This window comes from Pteropus medius, unplaced genomic scaffold, assembly GCF_902729225.1.
Source record: "Pteropus medius unplaced genomic scaffold, Ma_sr-lr_union100, whole genome shotgun sequence".
In the NCBI taxonomy this organism is placed as follows: Eukaryota; Metazoa; Chordata; class Mammalia; order Chiroptera; family Pteropodidae; genus Pteropus; species Pteropus medius.
Window position 1 is genome coordinate 5639493 of NW_024349802.1, and position 21399 is coordinate 5660891.

A 21399-nucleotide genomic window follows, 5' to 3' on the forward strand; every position below is an offset into this window, starting at 1 on the left:
CCTCTGGAGGTGGACACGACAGAACCTGCATCACCAGAATGCCACTGCTGCCATGATATGAAGCCTCCGCCTTCCTCTTTCTCTACTTTTACCCATTTAACCTACAAACTCAGCACGCCCAGATCATTCGTCAAAAGGCATTAGAAGAACCATCGCAAACCCCAAAAACGTAAGGCCACGGAGCCGTCTTCCTACCTTTAAGGAAACAGTCCTTGCTGTGGACGGTGAAGATCTTCTTCCCCAGCAGGCAGGCGGCACGGTGAAGCTCGCAGTGGTTTTCGTAAAACTTCCCGTCGGAGCCACACACGGGCATGAAGCTGGGCCTGCAGGCCTCCAGGCACCGGCATTCGGGCTCCCCCGTCTCCCTGCTGAGCACGCACCTGCTCCCGCGGATGCACCGTTTCTTCCCGCAGGAAGCTGGCCTCCCGTCACTGCCGGAAAGCCCTGCCAGACACAGACACAGAGGGTCAGCTGCAGGCACTCGGGCGGGGTCCCGGCCTTCCTTTGTGGCCCTTTTAAGTCATGGTGAGCAGAGGCTCCATTTGCCTGTGAGGCCGAGGCCTGGGGACTCAGGGTGCCGATGGAGTCCCTGCCCTTCCAACAGGAGGTGACTGCAGGTGCCTAGAGCAGTGCCCTGTAGTGGAGAGCTCAGGTTTATGACTGGCTTGCACCAAACATCTCAGACACAACCCTGACCATCTGGGAGGGAGAAGGAGGGAGGCGCATGTGGAGGTGGCAAAGTGCCAACGGACCATGTCTGAGTGGAGGGCCTGAATCGAGGCCCCCATAGCCTCACGCAGAGAGCACCGGCTTGCCTTAGGGACACCTGAGGTGAGGAGTTTTGTGCAGGGGATGGCATGCAGGGCCTTCCTTTCTAAGGAGGAAGTGTGGAATAAGGAGAAAGTGGTATCTAAGTGTTCAGGATAGGGGGCCCCCAAGGGAGTGAGGCCAGACTACAGTTCTCCAGGACACACATCATCAGTGGTGGCACCAGCGGCCTGTCTTCACTGCCCAGTCCCTTCCAGCACAATGCTGAAGCCATGGGCAAGAATGCCCTGAAAATAGCATCTTGCTTTGGGTCTCCTATTTGCCACTTTGCTGGGTGTCCCCTCCACCCAACATACGCCTATAATGATGTCAGGCTGTGGCGCCCAGAGCTCGGACAGCAAAGAGGGCAGGGTGGCTGGTAGAGTGGCTTATGCTGAAAGAGGACGCTTACGTGAAAGGTCAAGCAAGCATCTATTACCAACATTACGCTCTGTCACAGGAGTCCAGAAAATGGCTGATTGCCACGTGGCATGAATGGCAACAGACAGGAAGTTGAGAATTATAAAGGGATATCAAAATACAAATAATTAAAACACGAATGCAGATTTTATGGCTACAGAAGTCTTCGCTTTTAAGTTTTAAATAAATCTTCTTCGAAATACTCAGCAAAACAGAATGGCCCTGGCAAAGACTGAACTTTCAGCCCCAGCTCCTACCCCCTAGGATTCAAATGTCTAAGGAAAAAAAAAAAACTTCCTTGTCTTGTTTTTGGTTAAGTCTGCTTTTCATCATTATAGATTTGAAAGGGAAAAAAAAATCAGTTATCGGTAGATTAACTGCTTGATTCAATAACTCATTTAAATTCCTCCAGCCTTGGCAAGCTAAGAAATATTGACTTTTTCTTGAATCATAATAAACTGGAAGGTCAAAATATCTCTGAGCAGTGTAAAAGTGCAGCTCCTACGCGGGCACATGGATCTCCTTTATCCACTCTGCTAATTGTTTGTATGTCACCGTGAAGGTTCAGTGGCATTCACCGGCCCCAGCGCACATCTTCCTATCAAGGTTGACAGGCGGAGGGGAGACAAAGATGCTTGGCGAGGGAGGCTCTGGGCTGGAGGCCCCCGCCCATGGTGTTTACGGCTGCTTTGCTACCGAAGGTGTTTGATTAGCTGATTCTCCTGGCTGCTTGGAAAATGGGTTACTTTAGAAAGTGCTGGCGGCTACTAGGAGAAACTAACACAGCTCTAAAAATATCAGCCTTTGTTTCTTTTCCAACACAGAGCCAGGACACAAAGCCCTGCCATTGTATCGCCATTTTAATGACTTTCCATGTGCAGTGGGAAGGGCACCCACTAATCACCCAGTTTTGAAAAAACAGCTCAAGTTTGGGAGGCTCTGGTCTCTTTTGCTCCTGCTGTGCTCCCCATTCAGACTGTCTCCCCCTCCCTCAATCAGCCCCGACTCCCCACTGGGGGCCACTTCCTCCTGCCACCCCAGTCAGAGTGCCTCTCTCTGACTCGACCCCCTACTTCCGTCCTAAAGTGTCTGCCCTACTCTCTGGCCTCAGGAGGCCCCAAGAATATAGGGCCTTTGTCCTCACATGGTCTCCTTACACTCAGGTTTTAAGAAACACAGCAGTTTTAAAAGCCGGTCTCTTTAACTGATTGCGCCACTGCTCGAACCCCAGGCTAGAGGCTGGGATGGGAAGGGTGGTGAGGGCCCCGCACACAGAGACCTTTTGAGGGCTGCTTCTCCCCTTGCTTCTTCCAAGGGTGGGGGGCAGGAGGAAAACTGGAAGGATGGCAGCATGAGAGGAGAAGCATGTCCACGGAGGTGGGCCTTTTGGGGTCAAGGGGATTAGAATCTGTGTGGCAGAGCAGGAGGGGCTTCAGAGCCCAGCTAATCCAGCCTTGGCAGTCAAAAGAAAGCCAGCTCACCTCGGATGGGGTGGGGGGGCGAACCCCGCAACCCGACACTTTCTCCTTTGAGACACCTGTAAGCCCAGGTTACGGTGAATGCCTCTGAAGAGCAGCGTTGTGTGTGACACCTCCAATGCTCACGTCTGATGGGCCTGCAGGTATGACTGAGGCCTTCCCCACAGGCTGTGCTCTGAGGGGCCCGAATTAAGAAAACATGCCAATCCGCACTTGTGGAAGTCGTCAAGAACACGCAGGTTCTCTCTGACATGGAAATCAGCTGTCGGCAAACATTTGATTCCTAATTATTTGCAAGAAAGGCAAAAGTAGCTTTAAAGCTTTGCACCTGCCCCTTTCCAGTCCGCGGAGAGCAACCTATGACAAGCTGAGAACGTCTACATAGCGATGGGCCTGGGGTCCCGTCTCGGTCACAGAGACGCTGGTAAGTGGTGGCTTCCTAATTAAACAGCCCCTCGTCACCACTTCCTCCTTGTTACTAAAACAGGATGAATCCCCCTCTCCTACCAGGACGGTGATAAAACAGTAATGGGAAACGTAACCAAGTGAGACCGCTGGCAACTGCCTACAGTGTTTATGAGGACAGCCATGATGCACGAGAAAGATATAATGTGCTTAATTTATAGGCATAAAGAAAGTCGTTTACCCAGGTTAGAAACTGATCATCATACCAAATAAGCTGCTTCTCAGCACTAATTAAATTTACTGAACACGGCCAGAAATGGGAACTGTTACACGAAAGTTAACAGCGGCAGGAGAAACACGCCCGTTTGTACCAGTCAGTGCTCAAGACACGCTCTGTGATTCAGGCACAGATTCTCGATTCCAGCGTCAGCGTCACAGACCTGGGATTGCCAACTCACAGTGCACGTGGAGGGGTGGGGGTTCACCATGGTCCAAGTCAAGGCGGGTGACGCCCACGGAAGGACAACACGGAGAGAGTGTGTCTTCTTCCTTCACCTGGAGCAGGAAGCCTCTCACCGCTGACCACACCAGAGCACAGGCAATTCTCTGATTTCGCTTCCCAACTGACTCAGTCTTTGTAACAGCTTCCTCCGCATGGGGTAAAGCAGTCTCTCAGGGATCATGCTCTGAGTGGCACGTGACAGGGAGCCCGTTAGCTTTCCACTTCGGGCTGCCGTGCCGTTTGCCCAGCACAGCATTTCCGTCTGAGAACATGTCCTTGGCTTGACTACTGAGGAGAGCCCCTCCCCTTACATGGCCTTGGGAGGTCCCCACTCCAAGTCTCAGCCGGAGGCACTGCCTAGGCCTGCTTCTTCCTGCAGGCCCTTGGAGTGGGGCTGAGATCCCCACTACCCCACCCCACCCCACCATAAAGCCACAGTGAGGTGACAGCTTGGCTCTAAAGTGGCTGCGCAATCTGTAGGGCCCTGTGAGGGTCAAGAACAGTGGGACATGGATGCAGCAGGCATGCAAAGCGCCAAGAACCAGCCACCTTGTGCACTGATGGCCTCACTGCTGCCTGCCGTGAACCCTAGCCTGGCACAGCAGGGGCCTCCAGCTTCTGCAGATGGAAGGTGCTTGTACAGGAGACACGTGCCCACCTGTCAGTAGACTCAACCCCTTACACGTGTATTATGTGCTTTATTTTCCGTGTATCATACCAAATGACCAAAGAGTTGCAGCCCATACTATGGGTTGTGGTCAAGTTTTTAAAGATCTAAAGCAGAGGACTTGCCTTTGGAAGAGGGATGTGTGTACAGAGGTGTGCGGATATGTGGGGTGTGTCATCCAGGAGCTGGAGGTGATGGTCCCAGTACTCTCGATGTCCCCCAGGCAGCTTACACTCTCAGGCCTGCCCCAGGTGGCCCAGGGACCGGGTGTCAGAACTCTCTGACTCTCTCATCGCAGAGACCCCCCAAGTGCCTTGGAGGTGGCTGCATAATTTGGGTTTGTGTGAAAGCCAGGCAGAGACCCAGCTCTCCAGCCAGTGCAGTTTCTATGCCCCACATGGAGGGGTGGTGACAGCGGGGCACTCCAGTGGGGCCTGCTTGCCAGCTCTCTCCATCCACCGATTCTTCCAACAAATATTTTTGGAACACTTCCTATGTGCCAGACCCTATTCTGGGTGCTGGGGACACAAAGAAGATTAGGATACTGCCTCAGTGCACTTATATGGCAGTGTAGGAAGACACATCAGAGTGTGAACAGGAAAACAAACAAATAAAACACACGTGAGTTGAGGTAAATGCCCAGAAGGAAATAAACGGTGCTGAGTGAGTCAGCTCTCACCTGGTGGTCAGAGAAGCCTTGTTGGAGGGAGATTTGACCTGAGATCTGAAAGTGAGGGGCACAGCACCAGGGCAGGGGAGAGCAGAGTAGCCCAGGGCCCTGGAGCCCATGTGCAGAGCAAAAAGCTGGCGTAGGAAGAGGCCTGGCCTACAAAGCCCTGCTCTGAGGCAGACCTTGCCGGGCAGACCCAGTCTGTAAGGAGCCGTGACCGCAGAGGCAGAGTTGCTGCATTGCCCCACTGTTCTCTAGGGAGAGTGGGGGTGACTCTGGGTCCTTGGAGCCTTTAGTCAGCCCTTGGGAACCGAGAGTTGGAGGGCAGTCCCGTCCTCAAACACTCCTATAGGCCAGAAGTCTCTTGGCACTTTCTGGGCTGCTGGTGGGGAGAAGAGCAGCCCCCGTGGGCTCTCATCACTGGCCACCTCGGTGGGAACCTCCACACCCTCTGGGTGCCCTGGGTGCTGGGGCTGCTCCAGGTCCACCTCTGCCCTGTAAAATCTCACTCACACTAATGCATTGGGAAGAAAATCTGCAGTTCCTCCCAAGAAGATGTGCAATCCTAGCACCCAGCCAGAGAGGGCAGTGCTTAAAGTAGCTGCTGCTTACTGCGGCGTGCCAGGGCTGGGCACCGTGCCCACCTCTTAGATATGTGAGCTCACCTAATCCTCATTTGATCCTCCCAACAGTTCTCACTCTGAGGCATGTATATATGGAAATATGGGTCAAGGATTGACTTGCTTATGGTCAGATAGCAAGTAGGCTGTAGGCTGTAGTGAAACTGATTTGGATCAGTCTCACTTCACATCCCACAGATTTGAGATCATCTGCTTGGCCGGGCACGTGGTTCCTGCCTAATGCCAGGAGGGGCCAGATGTCCACAGTCCGAACTTCTCCAACATCAGGATACAGCCAACATCAGCACACCTGGCCTTTCGGATCTCTGCTGTTCACACACATCAAGAACCTGCAGCTCAGAGGCCAATTAAGCAACTTCTCTGAGGGCTGGAGGTTTACCGTGTGACAGAAGGAAGCCTTTCTTGGATCTTTGAACATCACAGGCCCGAACTCACTCCTTGTCATGGACAGACACCTGGCCGTCCCTCCCTCCATTACAGTGTCTCTCAGCTTCAATGCCTCCATGCCCCCACTCCTGCCTTTTTTCCTGAAATTGTTCAGGTGACTACTGGGGAGATGTGATGTCCTCTCAGTGACCACAGAGCAGAGCTCAAACCGAGGCAACTGTGTACTTTATGAAAGCAGAATCATGACTAGCTCTGAAAGTCTCAGAATTATGACCTCAGAATTATGATCATGAACAAATTCTCCAGGTCCCAAAGCTTAACAGAAACATACCATTACCCATCGCCGAAAGGTACCATAACTTGTCATGTGTAGTGCTCACAGATCCTAAGCCGAGGTCCGACAAATTGGCTTCCAAAGAAACCACTAAGTCAAGGTTAGAAGTGCCTGGAACATGGAGAGGAAGGAAGACCTTTAAGCTGTCGGTTGGCTCTCAATTCTGCTTAAGGAGTCTGTATTTAACCAACTCTGGATCAAACCGAAGCACAAATGAGCTTCCTGAATACTGTCTGATGTCCCTGGGTTTTTGGAGGTGCTTATTTCTGGTTGCAGATGAACACAAATATCAAAATATCTTTTTTGAAAACTTAAAGCCATGACTCTCGTGAGAATAATATAGAGTGAGCATGAGTTAAAGATTTGACTCATTATTGAGGGGACCTGCGGGAGGGTGAAGCTGCTTTGGAGAAGTGGAAGAGGTACATGGGCGTTGGAAGAAGCAGGTGGATGAGATGGTTAGGTAAGGCACACAGCTGGTTAGCGACCTCTGGGGAAGGAAGACCATAACTTTTGGGGTTAGTTTTCTACCAGCAAGAATGAGCAGTAAACAGTGGACAAAGATGCAACCCACTAGCTTGACTCAGTGCATGATCCTTGGGTGGGTCTATTCAACAATGACTCAGTATGATGCTGGGAGGCCTTGCCACCCTCCTTTTGCCTTATTCCTAAGTTTTGGATAATTTTCCCAATACTACAAGTGCCGACAGTGACAGAGGTCACTGAGTAGGCATATGAGAAGGCAGCCAAGACTGTCACCCTTTCCCCCTACCCAAGGCATTTCCTTCCTTGGAAGCCCCAAACCACCAAGCCCAGCTTTGCTGAGACAGATGAGAACGCTCACGTGCCAAAGGCACTAGGTGGAGTCGGCCTCTGTGTGATCTGATGACACAGTGCTGCTTCTCCAGCGTGGGTGCTGCATCAGAACGCACCCTGGGGCTCACATAAACATGGCTGGGTTTCAAGTAACCAGTTAGACCCCGGTACTGATTCAGCCCTGTGCTCCTAGCCCTCGTTTAGATTCGTGACCCAGACAAGTCCCCTACCCTCCTTTCCCTCTAATATAAAAATGAGAATAACAATGGTTTGTTGCTTACAGGATTATTTTGAGGATTAAATGAGGTAACTCACATCAAGGGCTGGGCACACAGTAAGTGCTCAATTCAGACGTTCAGAATTAGTGCTGTGTTGAATAAATCAGACTGAAAGGTAAGCCATTTGGTTTTGCTGACACAAATGTACACAGTGTGGGCTGGTCACGGTCTTCAGGGGGCCTGCCATCTTGAAGAGGTCGCACGTTTATATTGGAAGTAGTGACTGGTTTTAGAAGGCAGACTCAAAATAGAACAATTCACAATATCTCAAGGCAATGCTTCTTTTGCAGTGTCCTCTACATGGGGAATTTGCTTGACCCAAGTAGACTCTGCTCAGCTTCCAAGTTGAAGGCATCTGAAATCATATTCTCAAGGCAAAGTGACCACAACTGACCTGCAGCCCAAACTCTGCAGGCTCCACTCAATACCTCGGGGAGGTGTCAGGTAGTCACCAGGGTCCTGACCTGCCAGGTGAGCCCAGGGTCCACTTTCAAAGGCAGCCCAGGGCGTGGGCCCTGGTGCCCACAGGTGCCTTGGGCCGGCTTACCATGGTCAGGCCCTCGTGTTTCTCTTCTTTCTGAGAGCCCTTTGCACTGCTATGCCACCTCCCCCTCTACACTATGTGATGACGGTACAGCTACCTGACTCATGATTTCTAGAGCTAACTCCCCGAGCCCACCCACAGGCATACTCCACCTAACCCAGGCTCCTAGGCTGATGGCCTGGACGTTTTTCCAGCTGCCTGACAGCACTCGGCACTTGTTACTGCAAAGTGGGGATTTCCTGTTCCTTTGGCTCCTCAGACAGAATAGCAGGCTCTGGGTGCAGAGCCCACAGCGGCTGGACTTCACAGTCTCTCAGCTCCAGGGCTGGGGATGAGTGGTATCTGTGGTTTCCGGGCGAGGACCAGGTTCTACTTCTTAGGTTGAGGGGCCTGGCACAGAGCGGGCTATGGAAGATGCCAGGTGCAAGAGTGACTCTGATGAAGACACTGCGGAGACCCAAGATTGCACGCTAGAGGTCTGAGTAATCGGAAACCAATGGTTTTAAAGAAACAGACATGGGAACACACCGAGAAAGAGTGGAGATTGTGGTAAGCCTCAGGGTGGGAGACCAGAGACCTGGGTTCCTTCTGAGTTCTGCCAAAAGCAAGTCTCTTTCACATATGAGCCTCAGTTTCCTTATCAGTAACAAGAAGGGACTGTATACAGATTTCACAAGATGGAAAAATAACCTCACACCTGTGATGTTAGGATGTGTATAAAAGCCTGCAATTCTAGCTTGTGTGTTTTCCAGCCATAATAGAACAACACACTATGTTCTCTTTTTACCTCTATTTGCCTTAGCAAGTAATCTCAGCTGGCTTCTGAAGGGTTATTTCAGAAACCTTCTTGGAAAGAAAAGCTGCATAAAAATGTGAAGCGTGATAGGATTTTTGCCTTTGGGAAAGTGTCTTTTACAAAATGGTTTTGTTTTAGAGCACTTCTTCCAAAAACATTCCTATCCTCAAGTTCTCTCTCTTTGCCTAAAGCCTCTTCAGTTTGCATCTGTTTCATTCTTTTTCACCAGAGCTGTCATTTTCTTCTTGGGACCAAACTCCCTTGTCACTTTCTCTAGCTCCTTGGGGCTCCCTGCATCTCTGAGCTGCAGGGCCAGGTGTTGGTGCTCTCGAGGGTCTTCACTCTCTTGCTGATTCCTTATTACACAGGTTCTTTCCTGCTTCTCCACCAGCTAATGATTCAAGGCCATGACATTTCGGGCTGCCTCCAATTATTTCAAGGATTATTGTGGAGACACTCAGCATGAGCCACTGTGATGCTCCCCGTCACTTTGTACTCTAGACTCATGAGCACCGAGAAGGTGCGACCTTCCTCTAGGCCCTTCGTCTGCTGTACAAGTGCTGTTGCCCCTAGGTCAACATCTTGGTTTGGTAGATCGCTTGTCTAGATTTGTCTCACATCCAGAAAGAATAACACACTCTTCTCCTTGATTAGTCTTTTAAAGAAAAAAAAAAAAAAAGGGAGCTCAATTACAATACCGTATATTAGCACAGAAAAATTTATTATTTTCTAATCAGAAGGGTATAAATTTCTTTTCTCAAAGACCTGCCCTTTTCTCTTAATGAGATTAGCAGCCATAAAAAGATGCGCTAGATAACATCAAAAGGAAGCTTAGTCACAGTATCAAATAGATACTCCCTTTCTTCTACTCTCAACTCCCAACCCCTGTCTTACCTGAGCTATGTAGCTGCTGAGAACTCTGGCAGCTGGGCCTCAGGCTCAAGGGAGGCTGGCTTTCTTGGCTAGATGGATGGGCTGGGTCTGCTCTACTCCTAAAGACCAGAAGAGCACACGCTAACCAGAGTAGGAGGTTTCCTCCGGGTGTCTCTACAGGGGCCTGACAACCTCTCTGTTCCCATACAGAGGCCCTCGGGGTCAGTCATCCCCCTATCAGGCACTATTTGTGGGACATGACTGCCATAAGGTACTTCCGTGTCAGAACATGACCCCCAATGAGCAGGCAGAGGAAAATAACCACACACATGAGAGGGTTCAGCCTCCAGAGAGGGAAAGGACCACCAGAACTAGAGCTGCTGGAGAATGATGACGGTGTCCACAGAGACAAGGTATCAAAAGTCCAGGAGAAGTGAGTATAGCAAAAAGAGGGTTTTCAAGAAAACCATGAGTTTTGAATCAAAGAGAAACATCAGAGGAATGTAAGGAAAGAATAGTCACCATTGAGACTCAAATTAGTGGCCTCCGAGATCAAGCAGAGCAAAAGCCCAGATCAAAAATAGAAATAAAAAGTCTTGAAATACAGTAGTCATTCCAAATTAAAATGTTAAGGGAAAAGAAAAGGAGGAAAACTCTTTAAATATATCGTCTTAAACGGTTAGCCACGGTTTCAGTTAAATCAGGAGCCAGACAGGAATACTTGTCATCGCCATTTTTATTTAAAAAGGAAGTATAAGTAATAAGAAAACAAAATAATCAGTAAAAATTTAGAAAAGGCAACTAACAACTATATCTTTTTACTGATTGTGTATCTATAAACTTAGAAAACAAAGAGACTAGTGAAAAAATGTTAAAATTGTAAGAGAATTATGGTGAGGTGATTGGATAGATGACAAATATGCCAAAATTAATCATTCTTCTCTTCATTAGCAATAAATAGTTAGAAACGGGAAAGGGGGAAATATTCTATTCATAATAATGATAAAAACTATAAAATATTTATGAATAAATCTAACAAGGAAGCCACAGGACCGATATGAAAAAGACTATAAAACCTTATTGAAGGTCATAAAATAAGATCCGAACAAATGCAAAGTCATTTCTTATTCTTGGGTGAGAAGACATTACCATAAATTTATAAATTTAAGAAAATCCTTCCAGAATTGGATAAAATGATCTTAAGAAGTTCATTTGGAAGAATAAGTGCCCCTAGATAACCAAGAAAAATAAGAAAAAGAACAGTGAAGGGGGATGTGCCTTACCAGATATCAGATCATCAAACCAGAAAGCTGCTATGGTCACATCAATAAGACATTGACTGAGGAATAGACAAATCAATGTAGATTTGACAGTAAAAAAGAGAAGATCCAGAAATAAATCCCAGTATATGTGAAAATTTGATATATGATAAGAGCGACCACTGCATTGGGAAAATGACAGTCATTTGATAAATGACTAGCTTTCTACCTGGAATAAAATGACATTAGAACCCTATTTCACACCACGTAAAAATAAATTCAAATAACTATAAATTATTCTTGTTGAATAGTGAGTAGATATACAAGAATACTTATACACTTCATGGACAGTATAAGCATTACAGTGCAAGGAACGATTATGGATTCATCTACCCATTTAAAGAAAAAGAACCATTTCATTAGAATTTTCTATGTTCCTGTCTACAATTCCATTTCCTCATTTCCACTCAGAGGTAAGCACTATCCCGAATTTTGTTTATTATTCTTTTGCTTTTCTTTATAGTTTGAGCTCATCTTTGTATTTCTACTCAATATATGTTCTGTTTTACGTGTTTTTGAACTTTCTATAAATATAGAGGAATTATACTATATCTACCAAGACTTAACTTCTTTTTCTCTTACCCTATGTTTTATTTCATCCATCTCTCTACATATACCTGTGATTCATTCTTCACTTATAGTGTCCATTGTATACACATACCATTATTCATTTATATAGACTATAACAAATTGTTTATTAGCTCTTTCTTTGGCCTTCTTTGTCACTTTCGTTTCCTTATTCTGAACTGACTATTTCATCTTTTTTTCCCCCACTCATATACACAGTAAATATACTTTTTATTCTTCTCTTTACTCCATACATTTAAAACTGTATAATTAACTCAGAGTCTAAAGTTACCCAATACTTTTACCCTCCACATGAAGAACCTGAGAACATGTGAACTGCAATGACTCCTTTCCTGACCTAAACACCTGATAGTAGTGTATATTAATTCTATCTTTATTCCCCATAATTCCTTCATATGCCTCAAATTCTCTTAGTTATGTCTAAAAATATCTATTTTATCCTCATTCTAAAGAGTTATTTATGCTGTGTAATTAAGTCCACGTTCACAGATTTTCCTCAGCTCAATCAACATTGTATTCCCCGCTCCTTGGTTTCTCTTGTTGAGATGCAGCTGACAGCCTTTTCATTCCTTTCCTCTGTAGGTAATCCATCTTTTTTCTCTTTGGATAATTTTAAGCTAATCTCTGGTTTTCTGCAGTTTCTCTATGTTGTAAATATGCATATTTCATCGCATTTTTTTCTGCTTGTAGTTCATCGGGTTTCCTGGAAGTGAGGATTCTTGTCTTTCATCCGTTTGGGAAAACTCACAGCCATCTTCCTTTAAATATTACCTCTGCTCCGTTATTCTCTCCTGATTAGACATATGTTATACATTCTCATTCTATCTCAATATCTCTCATCTCTTTCACATTTCCTGTGTTTGGTTTCTCTGTGTTGCATTCTGTGTAATTTTTTTTCAGCTTCATCTTCCGGCTCCTGAATTCCCTCTCCAGCTTTTTCTAATCTACTTTTATGCTCTTCCACTGGGTTTTTAACTTTGCATTTTTATTTCTAGAAGTTCCATATAGTCTTTCACAAAGATCTTTGGCCATTTGTATAATCTCTTGATTTTCGATCATATTTTTATTCTTTAAAAAATATTAAACATATATATTTTATATTCCACGTCATATTGCTATTTATAGATTCTGCTAGATCTTACATGGCGCTTTTCCTCATGGTGCTTTGAGACTTTTTAAAATGACCTCACATTTCCTAGAAATTTATCTGTGAGAACTTTCCGAGGCACAGTTTGAAGATGGGCTTGTCTTGATCGTGTCAGGCATTCAAGGACTCCATCAGAATCTGGGTGAAACCAAATTTCATGTTTGGAGTTTCTCAGACTATCCAGGTGGTTTGCATCTGAGCTACCATTCCATGTGGAGATCGGCATATATCATCAGGGGACTTTCTATCTCTCTGCTCAGTGCCAGGATTTGAGATGAGCACATTGTCCTGCAACACCCTTGAGACTGGGTGGGTGTCTTTCTTGTTCACCCTTCCATGGCAGATATAACCTTTGGGGTCCCAGGTTTACATCGAGGGGATTTTCCTCAAAATATTTACACCGCGGGAAGACCCTGGGATTTGTCCTTGGTACTCTGAATTATGCAGGGTGTGCAAACCAAAGCTGAAGTTCACCCAGTTTGGCAAAGGCCTCAAGGTCAAGCCAGCTTCACGGCCATTTTATTCCGCTGGGTTCCTGATTTCTCTTGCTTTTTTAGCCTGTTAAGTATTCTTTATTTTCTTACCAGTACATCAGCGCTTAAAAAGATTTAGAAAATATTTATCTGCTCTATTGCCAGAGGCAGAAGTCAGATTATGATTTTTAAAAATAGAATCCAACAATTAAAAACCACTTTGAGATAAATACAGGGATATTATTTCAACATGCCACCAGTTAGCCCTTTGGAGAGTGGATGAGAACAGTTCCCGCAGCAGAGGAGACTCAGGAAGGGCCGGGGTCAGGGCCGGATGGACTATTTTAATTTTCCTGAGTCCACTTCCATGTTTAAAGCAATTTTAAACTCTTTCATCACCAGGAACTTAAACAGTAAAGAGAAATCTATTAATGGGGTGCAGCGGAGAAAAAAGAGACAAAGACAGAGTTGTCACCATTAACCTATGGCCCTATCTTCTACCTTAAAGCTCAGAGGAGGGGCCTCTCCAGAACAGTACTTTCCCCAGTATATAGATGTGGCTGGTGATAAATACAAGGTCAGTGACTGAACTCTTTTGGACCACCTCTGATAAAAGAAATAAAAAGACTGAGTCGAGTGTGAGGTACCTTCTGAGTCAGCAACACTTTGCTGTAGGCGGCCCACCCTGGTGTGGGTCTCCAACCTATAAAGAGTCACCTGATCTCTAGTTTACATTGATCAGAACAAGCCTGTTTTTGACTGGTCCTGTTCCCCTGAGGCAGCTTTACTCTCATTGACACATTTCTACCTAAAACCCAGGCAGAAATCATTCTGTAGCTAGTACTGGTCCAATCTTAGTTATAGTAGCAGAATTAGACAATATTAAAAATCAAAAAATATCATTCTAAGCAAGTTCTATTAACTAAAACAAAATTATCTTTGATTTGTGACAAGTACACTTACTACCTCAACTCTCAACATTTCAAAATGACTTCTGCTTTTTTATTCCAAGCAGAGAAAAATTCTAACAATATTTTTATCTTCAGAACTTCGTAGTTAAGAGGAAGGCAGCAGAGCATGGCCATGGCCAAGGGAGGGTCAGGCCCTCAACAAGGAAGAGGACCAACGGGATGGTGGCCTAGGAGGCACTAGCTGGGTGATGGCGAGGTGGGATTAAGACCCACATTGGGAGGTGGCTGAGCGAGGCAGCAGCCTGGTGGGGGTGAGGAGATTATTTTACACACGGGGGGACCTAGCAATCAATAAATGTACTGAAGATAAGGGGAACTAGGTTTCTCACCAAAGAAGAGAGTTACAAATACGAAAAGAGGGGAAGCCAGAATGAACCCCGTGGTGGGTTAGCATTCGAGGTATTGATGTGAACTCATGGTTTTCAAAATCTATATGTATGTCTACGCATACATATATGTCCTATAGTGCTTCTCTGAGACGATCCGGGAGCAGCAAAACCCCAACAGCAAGGAACACATTTAATTCTTATGTCTTGGTTTCTAAATGCAATTTGCCATGAAGGGAACCAATGCTCTTTGAAGTAATGACTTATTCCAGGAAGGGGCAGGGAAAGCCTAAGAATAGGACAGAGCATCTTATTGTGCCAGAAAATAAAGAAGCACTTGAAGAATCATGGACCATATCAAAGGACACAGAAGCCAGTTTGAAGAAGTGCCCATTGGCCAAATCTGGTATGTTCTGAGCATGAGAATAATGATAGTAACAGGTAATGTCCTATTGCATAAACAAAAATCCACAAATCCACAGTGACTTTAAAAAAGGAGCAAATAAATGGGAAAAGAGAAAACTCTTCCTTATAGTAAATTTTCAACTAATGAATGTAGAAGAAATGATTGACAAATTTCATTTGGCCATCACTATAGTACTAATTAATTCAGGAATAAAAAAAATAGATGAATACTAAAACTAGTGGGTGAAAGTTAGAATAACGGGATATTTACATAGTTTCAAAGTACCTTATCACAAAACACATTAATTTTAAAGGAACATGGAGCAACTTTCCAGTGGAGGAAGCTGGCAGACATCACCGTGTTCAAGTGATCAAAGTTAACACTGCCAGGAGGGGACAGGTTGACAGCAATTCTTACTTGATGGGACAGAGAGAAAAGCTCAGCATAACTTCAGTTATAGTCTCGCCAAAAATTCATAACCTCAGTGTACTCAAGAAGAAACATCAGAGAAACCCAAGTCGGGGGGCATCGTTAAAATCGCCAGCCTATAACCTTAAAAATGTTGAGGATACAAAGGACTGAAGAACTGTTATGAATTGATGTGGGTGAGGACAGGTGACAAGTATAATTTCTATGAGGACAGTTGGCAAAACTTGAATGGAATCTTTGGGTGAAATTCTTCGTATTGTTCTTGCAATTTTTTAGTGATATGGAAAAAATAGGGCACCTAAAATCTCATAGAATTCTTCTGACTAGGATACAGAAGTTTGAAAAAGATCATTGTTTCTATTATAATAACAAGAAAACACCTGATAAACACTCAGAGGGACCCTGTGCTTAGGGTTTAATGCTCTGGGGCTATTGTCTTGAAATTCTTCATAATCACCTTTGGATCTGTGTTTTGTAAGGGAAGTCTGACAGGATATTGAAATTTGTGCCTGCAGGTTGGAGCCTCAACTCAGGCCGCCTCCTCGCCTGTCCTGCATGGCTCTATGAGGCCTGCTTTCCACACCCTAGTACCCTGGGCAGCTTCCCCCTACTCACCCCTGCTGCTGCCCTCTACCTTAGGCAGTCAGGGGGTCAAGATGTGGGAGGGGTCTGCATTGTTGTTGCTCTCCACCTCTGGCAGGGGCCTGGGTGGGTGCATGGGCAGGGTAATGGTTGGACGTACAACACCAGGCATCTGAGGGTGGGGCATGATGGCGGCTGTCCCTGTCCTAGGCTGACAGCAGCACTGTGCTTACGGTGCGGGCCCCTCACTCATACGCGAGTCAGGTTCTGAACGCCTCCTGCTGTAGGAGTTGCAAGCCCCCAGGGATGCTTCTCTATGGTGGGCTGGGGCAGTGAGCCCATGAAGGGTGAGACTGACTTCTGGTCCCCCGTCTGGGGTCCTACGTCTTCATTTTGCTATGGGCCCTACAAATTCTGTAGCCAGTCCTAGATGCCTTGCCTACTCTCTACACGTGCCCTCTTGCATGACCCCAGGCCAGACAGCTGTGCATGTGGGATGCCTAGTTTGCTGAGCTCTTCAACTGCCCTCTTGGCATGCCTTCTACCAGGTGGCCATGACCCTGCCTGTGCGTGACACCAGCAAGTTAGAGACACAGCACATTTTCTTCCCCTCTAAGAACAAGTCCACACAAATGACTCATGATGAAGGCCATGGGACCCTGCAGAGGGCAGGAGGAAGACAGATATGGCTGAGTATAACCTTTTCACAGCACAACACTCAATATGTACATAAAGGCTGAGTGTCCACAGGCTGGGACGAGGGCTCCTTGGTGCACACAGTCACGTGCTGAAGCCGACGGTGGAGCTGAGGAATAGCATGGTGGTTCCAACAAATGTCACTGCTTGCTCAAAGGCAAAGGGCACCTGCAGATCAGCAGGGCCATATCTGCTTTTGTGGGACCAGGATGGGCTCCCCAGGGAGAAAGGGCATTTTGTCTGACACCATTGGAGGAAACACCCATGCCCCTGATTTCAGGGACCACTCAGACGTGAGTCAGGCAGCAGGCGCCCTTGATCTCCTAGCAGTTCAAAAAGTCAGAGCAGAGGGACTCCACTCGGGGTTACTCGTGGAGAACTGTGGGCAGTGCAGCAGGCCGCACAGGAAACCGTATAGGACAGTCACGTCAGAGTGACAAAAACACACTCCTGGGACTAGCTGACAACTCAGGAATGTCACAGTGAACTTGAGAAATTTACGGCCTGACAGGACTGTTTGGGAGATGGGGAATAAAACATGATTATTTTTGTTTGACATATTAGAGACGAGGAAACGGCATATTTTGATGGGCTCTGCATTTTCAGGCGCGCGGGTTGCGGTACCTGGAACGTCCAGGGGCATCTGTGTTCCCTACAGTCCCGCTCGGTTTGCTGGCCCAGCTGCCTCCCTGTTGGCGATGCTGAAATACTAATGGGTTTGGTGACAGTGTTCTCTGAAAGGCACCTCTGTTCATCTCGGGACAAAGAAAAGCTGGTCTGGACAGAGAAGCTGGCAGTGTTCATGGGGTCACCGTGGGCCATTTTGGCTCAGAATTCACCATGGAACCAATGCTTCCCGTGCCTGGGTTAACTTCTGAACACCGCAGAAGGGAAAGAATACGGCTTTGGAGTCCCACAATCCTGAGCTCTACATCTGGGAAATGGCAGAAGACATCTTCCTTTGAGGCCGGCAGGGAAGAATACATGCGGCAATGAATATGAGGCACCTGGCACCATCTCTGGCCCATAGTGGGTGCCAGAAAAATGCTAGAGTTGTCCCCCCTTCCCAACAAAGAACTGATTCAATTAAAAGGAAATCTGTAAAAACAAAAGATTCTTTACATAGCAAAATTTTTCATCTGTATTAGATTGTGTCTGATTTTAAAGTGTGGGTTAATCTATTTCAAGTGAATATTGACCTAAGAGAGCTATGGGTTCACTTTTATTGAGCATTTACTACATTGCAGGTACTATAAGTAATTGACATAGATTTTCTTCATGGGTTACTTTATCAATTTTTAAAAACACTTTACTACATAGTTTTTAGTTTGTGTTATCTTTTTAATATTAAAATTTCATTCAAGTGACCAAAAAAAAAAAAAAAAAAACCCAACCAAACAAACAACAACAACAAAAAAAAACGTTAGCTGAAGCCCAAGCTTTGTTACAGAAGTTGTTCTCGAGCTGTTCAGGTCCCTGTCCCCACTGGTCTTATCCTTCACAGAGCAAGGCATCTCTACTCTGGCACACACAGGACGAGAAGGCCCTTCCCAGGTGACGAAGCTGTTAGACCATGTTACCAGCCTTCCAGGCCTGAGGTTTAACAACTGTCCACAGTAGAAGTTTGCTGAAATATTAAGAGAAAGACATAACGAAACTATTTTGAATGTGAGTTCAGATCATAATCAGCAGGCTCCTGTGTGGAAAGATTTATGGCTGAACTGACCTCCCAAAACACTTGTGACATCTGAATTTCCACTGTTGGAGATCTGCTTCTTTGATTAGCCCTTCTGGGTTCCTCTCTGAAAGTATAAATTTGAACTGGAAATTAAAGCATGAATTAATTAATTCACTCACTGAGTAATTTTGTCTTCCTACTCTGGGCTAGGCACTAGGCCCTGGGGGGATGGGAGAGAACAAGACAGGGACCCTGCCCTCAGAGACTATGGTCCCGTTCACGGCTACCATATACAGCTGTGCGGTTTGTGCACTGCATAATGTGTCGAGTGGGGGATGAAATCCAGTGCCTACTCTGCTTGCCCAGCTATGTGTCCTGATATGGGCTGAGTTTGCCTGGATGAGGGAACACCATTTTCTTTGCACAAAGATGCCATCTAATCCAGTGCCTACTCTGCTTGCCCAGCTATGTGTCCTGATATGGGCTGAGTTTGCCTGGATGAGGGAACACCATTTTCTTTGCACAAAGATGCCATCTACTACTTGCAGCCAAGAGCCCATAGGGCTTTGTTGGCCCACTGCGGGGTGCTTTTATTCTGATTTACACAAAGGCTCTGCCTGGTCCTGGTCCTGGAGAGATGGTCCTGGACACACAGTCACGGCCATGACTGTGTCACCAATGTCTCCACAAGCTGTTGGTGTGGCAGAGGTCTCCCCCTGGCCCACAGCCAGGCCCTGGGGAAGGGAGGACTTCACAGGGAGCACAGAGACACAGCAAAGAGAGACTGTTTGAAGTTGGGGTGAGGGAAGAGAAGCAGGAACGACTCGGGTGGGCTCTAGTCCTCCTGTCCAGTGTTGAGCACCCCACTGGACAAGACCCTCCCCTCCCTGGCCTTGGCTCCGTCCTCTTCTGTGGGGGTGGGGGGTGGGACTGGGACCCTCTTGACTTCCCCTGTAGCCTCCGTCTTCCCTGACTGGTCCACTGTCTTTGAGAGTGGGCCTCTGATTTCAAAAGAAGCCATCTTTCCCAGCTAGAAATTTTTTTCTAATAAAATATATTGGGGTAGCATCAGTCAATAACAGGTGTACAACTATAATACGACATCTGTATATTCTATTGTAAATTCTTAAAACACAGACTGTGCTATGGGAATAGTGAGTATTCCCTTCAGGCCTGACCGAAGGGAAAGCTTCCCCATGAAGAGAAGGAGAAAGTGGCCGGGAGTCCGGGAGGGAAAGGAAACCTGGCTCCTTGCTCCTCCTTGGGGCCGTGCTGTCCTGCAGGACCAGTGGACTTGGCTCTCCTGCGTAACAAGTTCTCATCACTGCACGGGGGCTCTGGGCAGATGGGCAGTGCTGTCCTGCTGGCTCCTCCGCTCCCTAATTGCACACTGTCCGGGAGGTGGTCTCCTGACAGCGATCATTAGGGAAGAACTAACAATTCTGATTACTCAGAACACAGCTCCCACAGCCAATTAGCAGCAGAGGACACTGAGCTGCACTGTGGGTTGGAGGATGATTGATTCTGGCTTTGTGCCTCTTCAAGGGGTGGGTCAACGGGGGGCTGGGGAGTGGAGCTGAAGGTGGCAGTGTGCTGACCATGGTGGGGCTGGGGGAGGAGTCATCTCCGGCTGCAGGTATGAGTGTCAGGCCTGCTGCTGCCCCACCCCCAGGCGGACAACCTGCCGATCCCTGCACATCGAGAGTTTAACTGACACCACTGCCACGACAAGGTGAGAACCAAAGCCAGGCTGAACTGTCTCCTCCTCCCAAGACAGCACAGGTTTCAGAAGAGCAAGCTAAGTTTTCCAGTTCTAAAACGACCTCTCCGTCTCAGTGTGTCTTGTCACGTTCTCAGTGTTTGGTCTCTCATATGCCTGAAGACCCAGGGGAAGTTTGGTTTCATCACGTCTGAAAATATCTCGGCGTTCCTTCCACAAGATGTCGGCGGTGTCGCCGGGAGAGAATCGGCCAGCCCTGAACTGTAATCATGCTTCTGCTTTTACCAACTGTGTGGACTTAGACTAGTCACTAACCCCTCTGGGCCTCATTCTACAGCTACAGAGCACAGGTAACAACCGGCAGAGTCGCTAACACCAAGGGGCTGCCCTCGACCTCAACTCAGCCGATGGCGAGGATGACGATGATGAGGCAAGAAGTGGGCTTTTCCCACACTACGTGCCAGGCTACGAGCGTGGCCTCATTTGACCTTCACAACGATCTCACGAGGCACGTCCCAGTTTTCCCCTGTTAGAGGTGACAAGACAGAGGGAGGACTCTGCCCCATGACCACCTGGGGCCAAGTCTTGTGCTCAGGACTGCCATCCAAGGAACGATGGGAAGAAACGGTGTAGCCGTGACAACAGACAAGCTGAGAGAAGATAGGGGCTGAGCCTCAGGTCATTGTTCTTCCAGAATCTGCTTTGCTCAAAATTAGGCCTGGTCTATGAGTGGGGGTCTCCAGGATTCTAAGCTTGAAGACATTTTAGGCCATCGGGGTTCACCACATTATGGGTTTCTGTAGCCCCTGCAGGAGGGAATGCAGAGTGTGACAAGCCTTGGATTCCATTCCCTGTGAGGCATCCACTCTCCGTCCTATGTCACGGTCCCTCAGTGACCCCCTGGGACCTATGGGCGTACTCCACAGCATGATGTGACTTCATTACAGGAAAAAGTCCCTTCTCTCCTATCTCAGGTTAATTGGGTCTGTACCATAGTTCACACATTCTTGTTTTTGGATCTCTGATTATTGATTAATGGCAAGTCATTGGTTACAGACACACACTGCACGCCATCAGCATTTGAGACGTGCTCTGGAAATAAATGCTCATAATTAGTACTTGAGAAAGATCGATAGCCACAAGATGCACAAAGTGCTTGGGAAATGTGAGGTACAATCTTTCCGTATCCAGGCAACTTCCAGACTCTGGGTATAAAGCTGCCTGGGTGAGGAACGGAAGCTGGAAGTAAGATTTTCACACAAGCGGTAAACTTTACAAGAGAAGAAACAATTGGAGAAAACACCAATTTAGTTAATTGTCTTTGGTTCACCTGCTGTTTGTGTGTATGTGGAGCCAGAGAGCCCTGTGGGCTGGGTCTTGCTGCTTCTGCCTATACTCTGTGACCTCCCGGGGGTTGGACTTCATGGGAAAGTGGCATTTGCAAAG

The 21399-nt window shown here is 47.0% G+C and overlaps 1 protein-coding gene across 2 annotated transcripts in view; it reads right to left on the reverse strand.

Moving 5' to 3' along the window:
* FSTL4 (follistatin like 4) overlaps positions 1 to 21399 on the reverse strand; it is a 347748-nt gene that overhangs the window by 180536 nt on the left and 145813 nt on the right. For both annotated transcript variants that reach the window (XM_039836026.1, XM_039836025.1), the window contains exon 4: positions 196 to 444. In XM_039836026.1, the coding sequence (XP_039691960.1) occupies positions 196 to 444 (249 nt within the window). The remainder of the gene's footprint in view (positions 1 to 195; positions 445 to 21399) is intronic.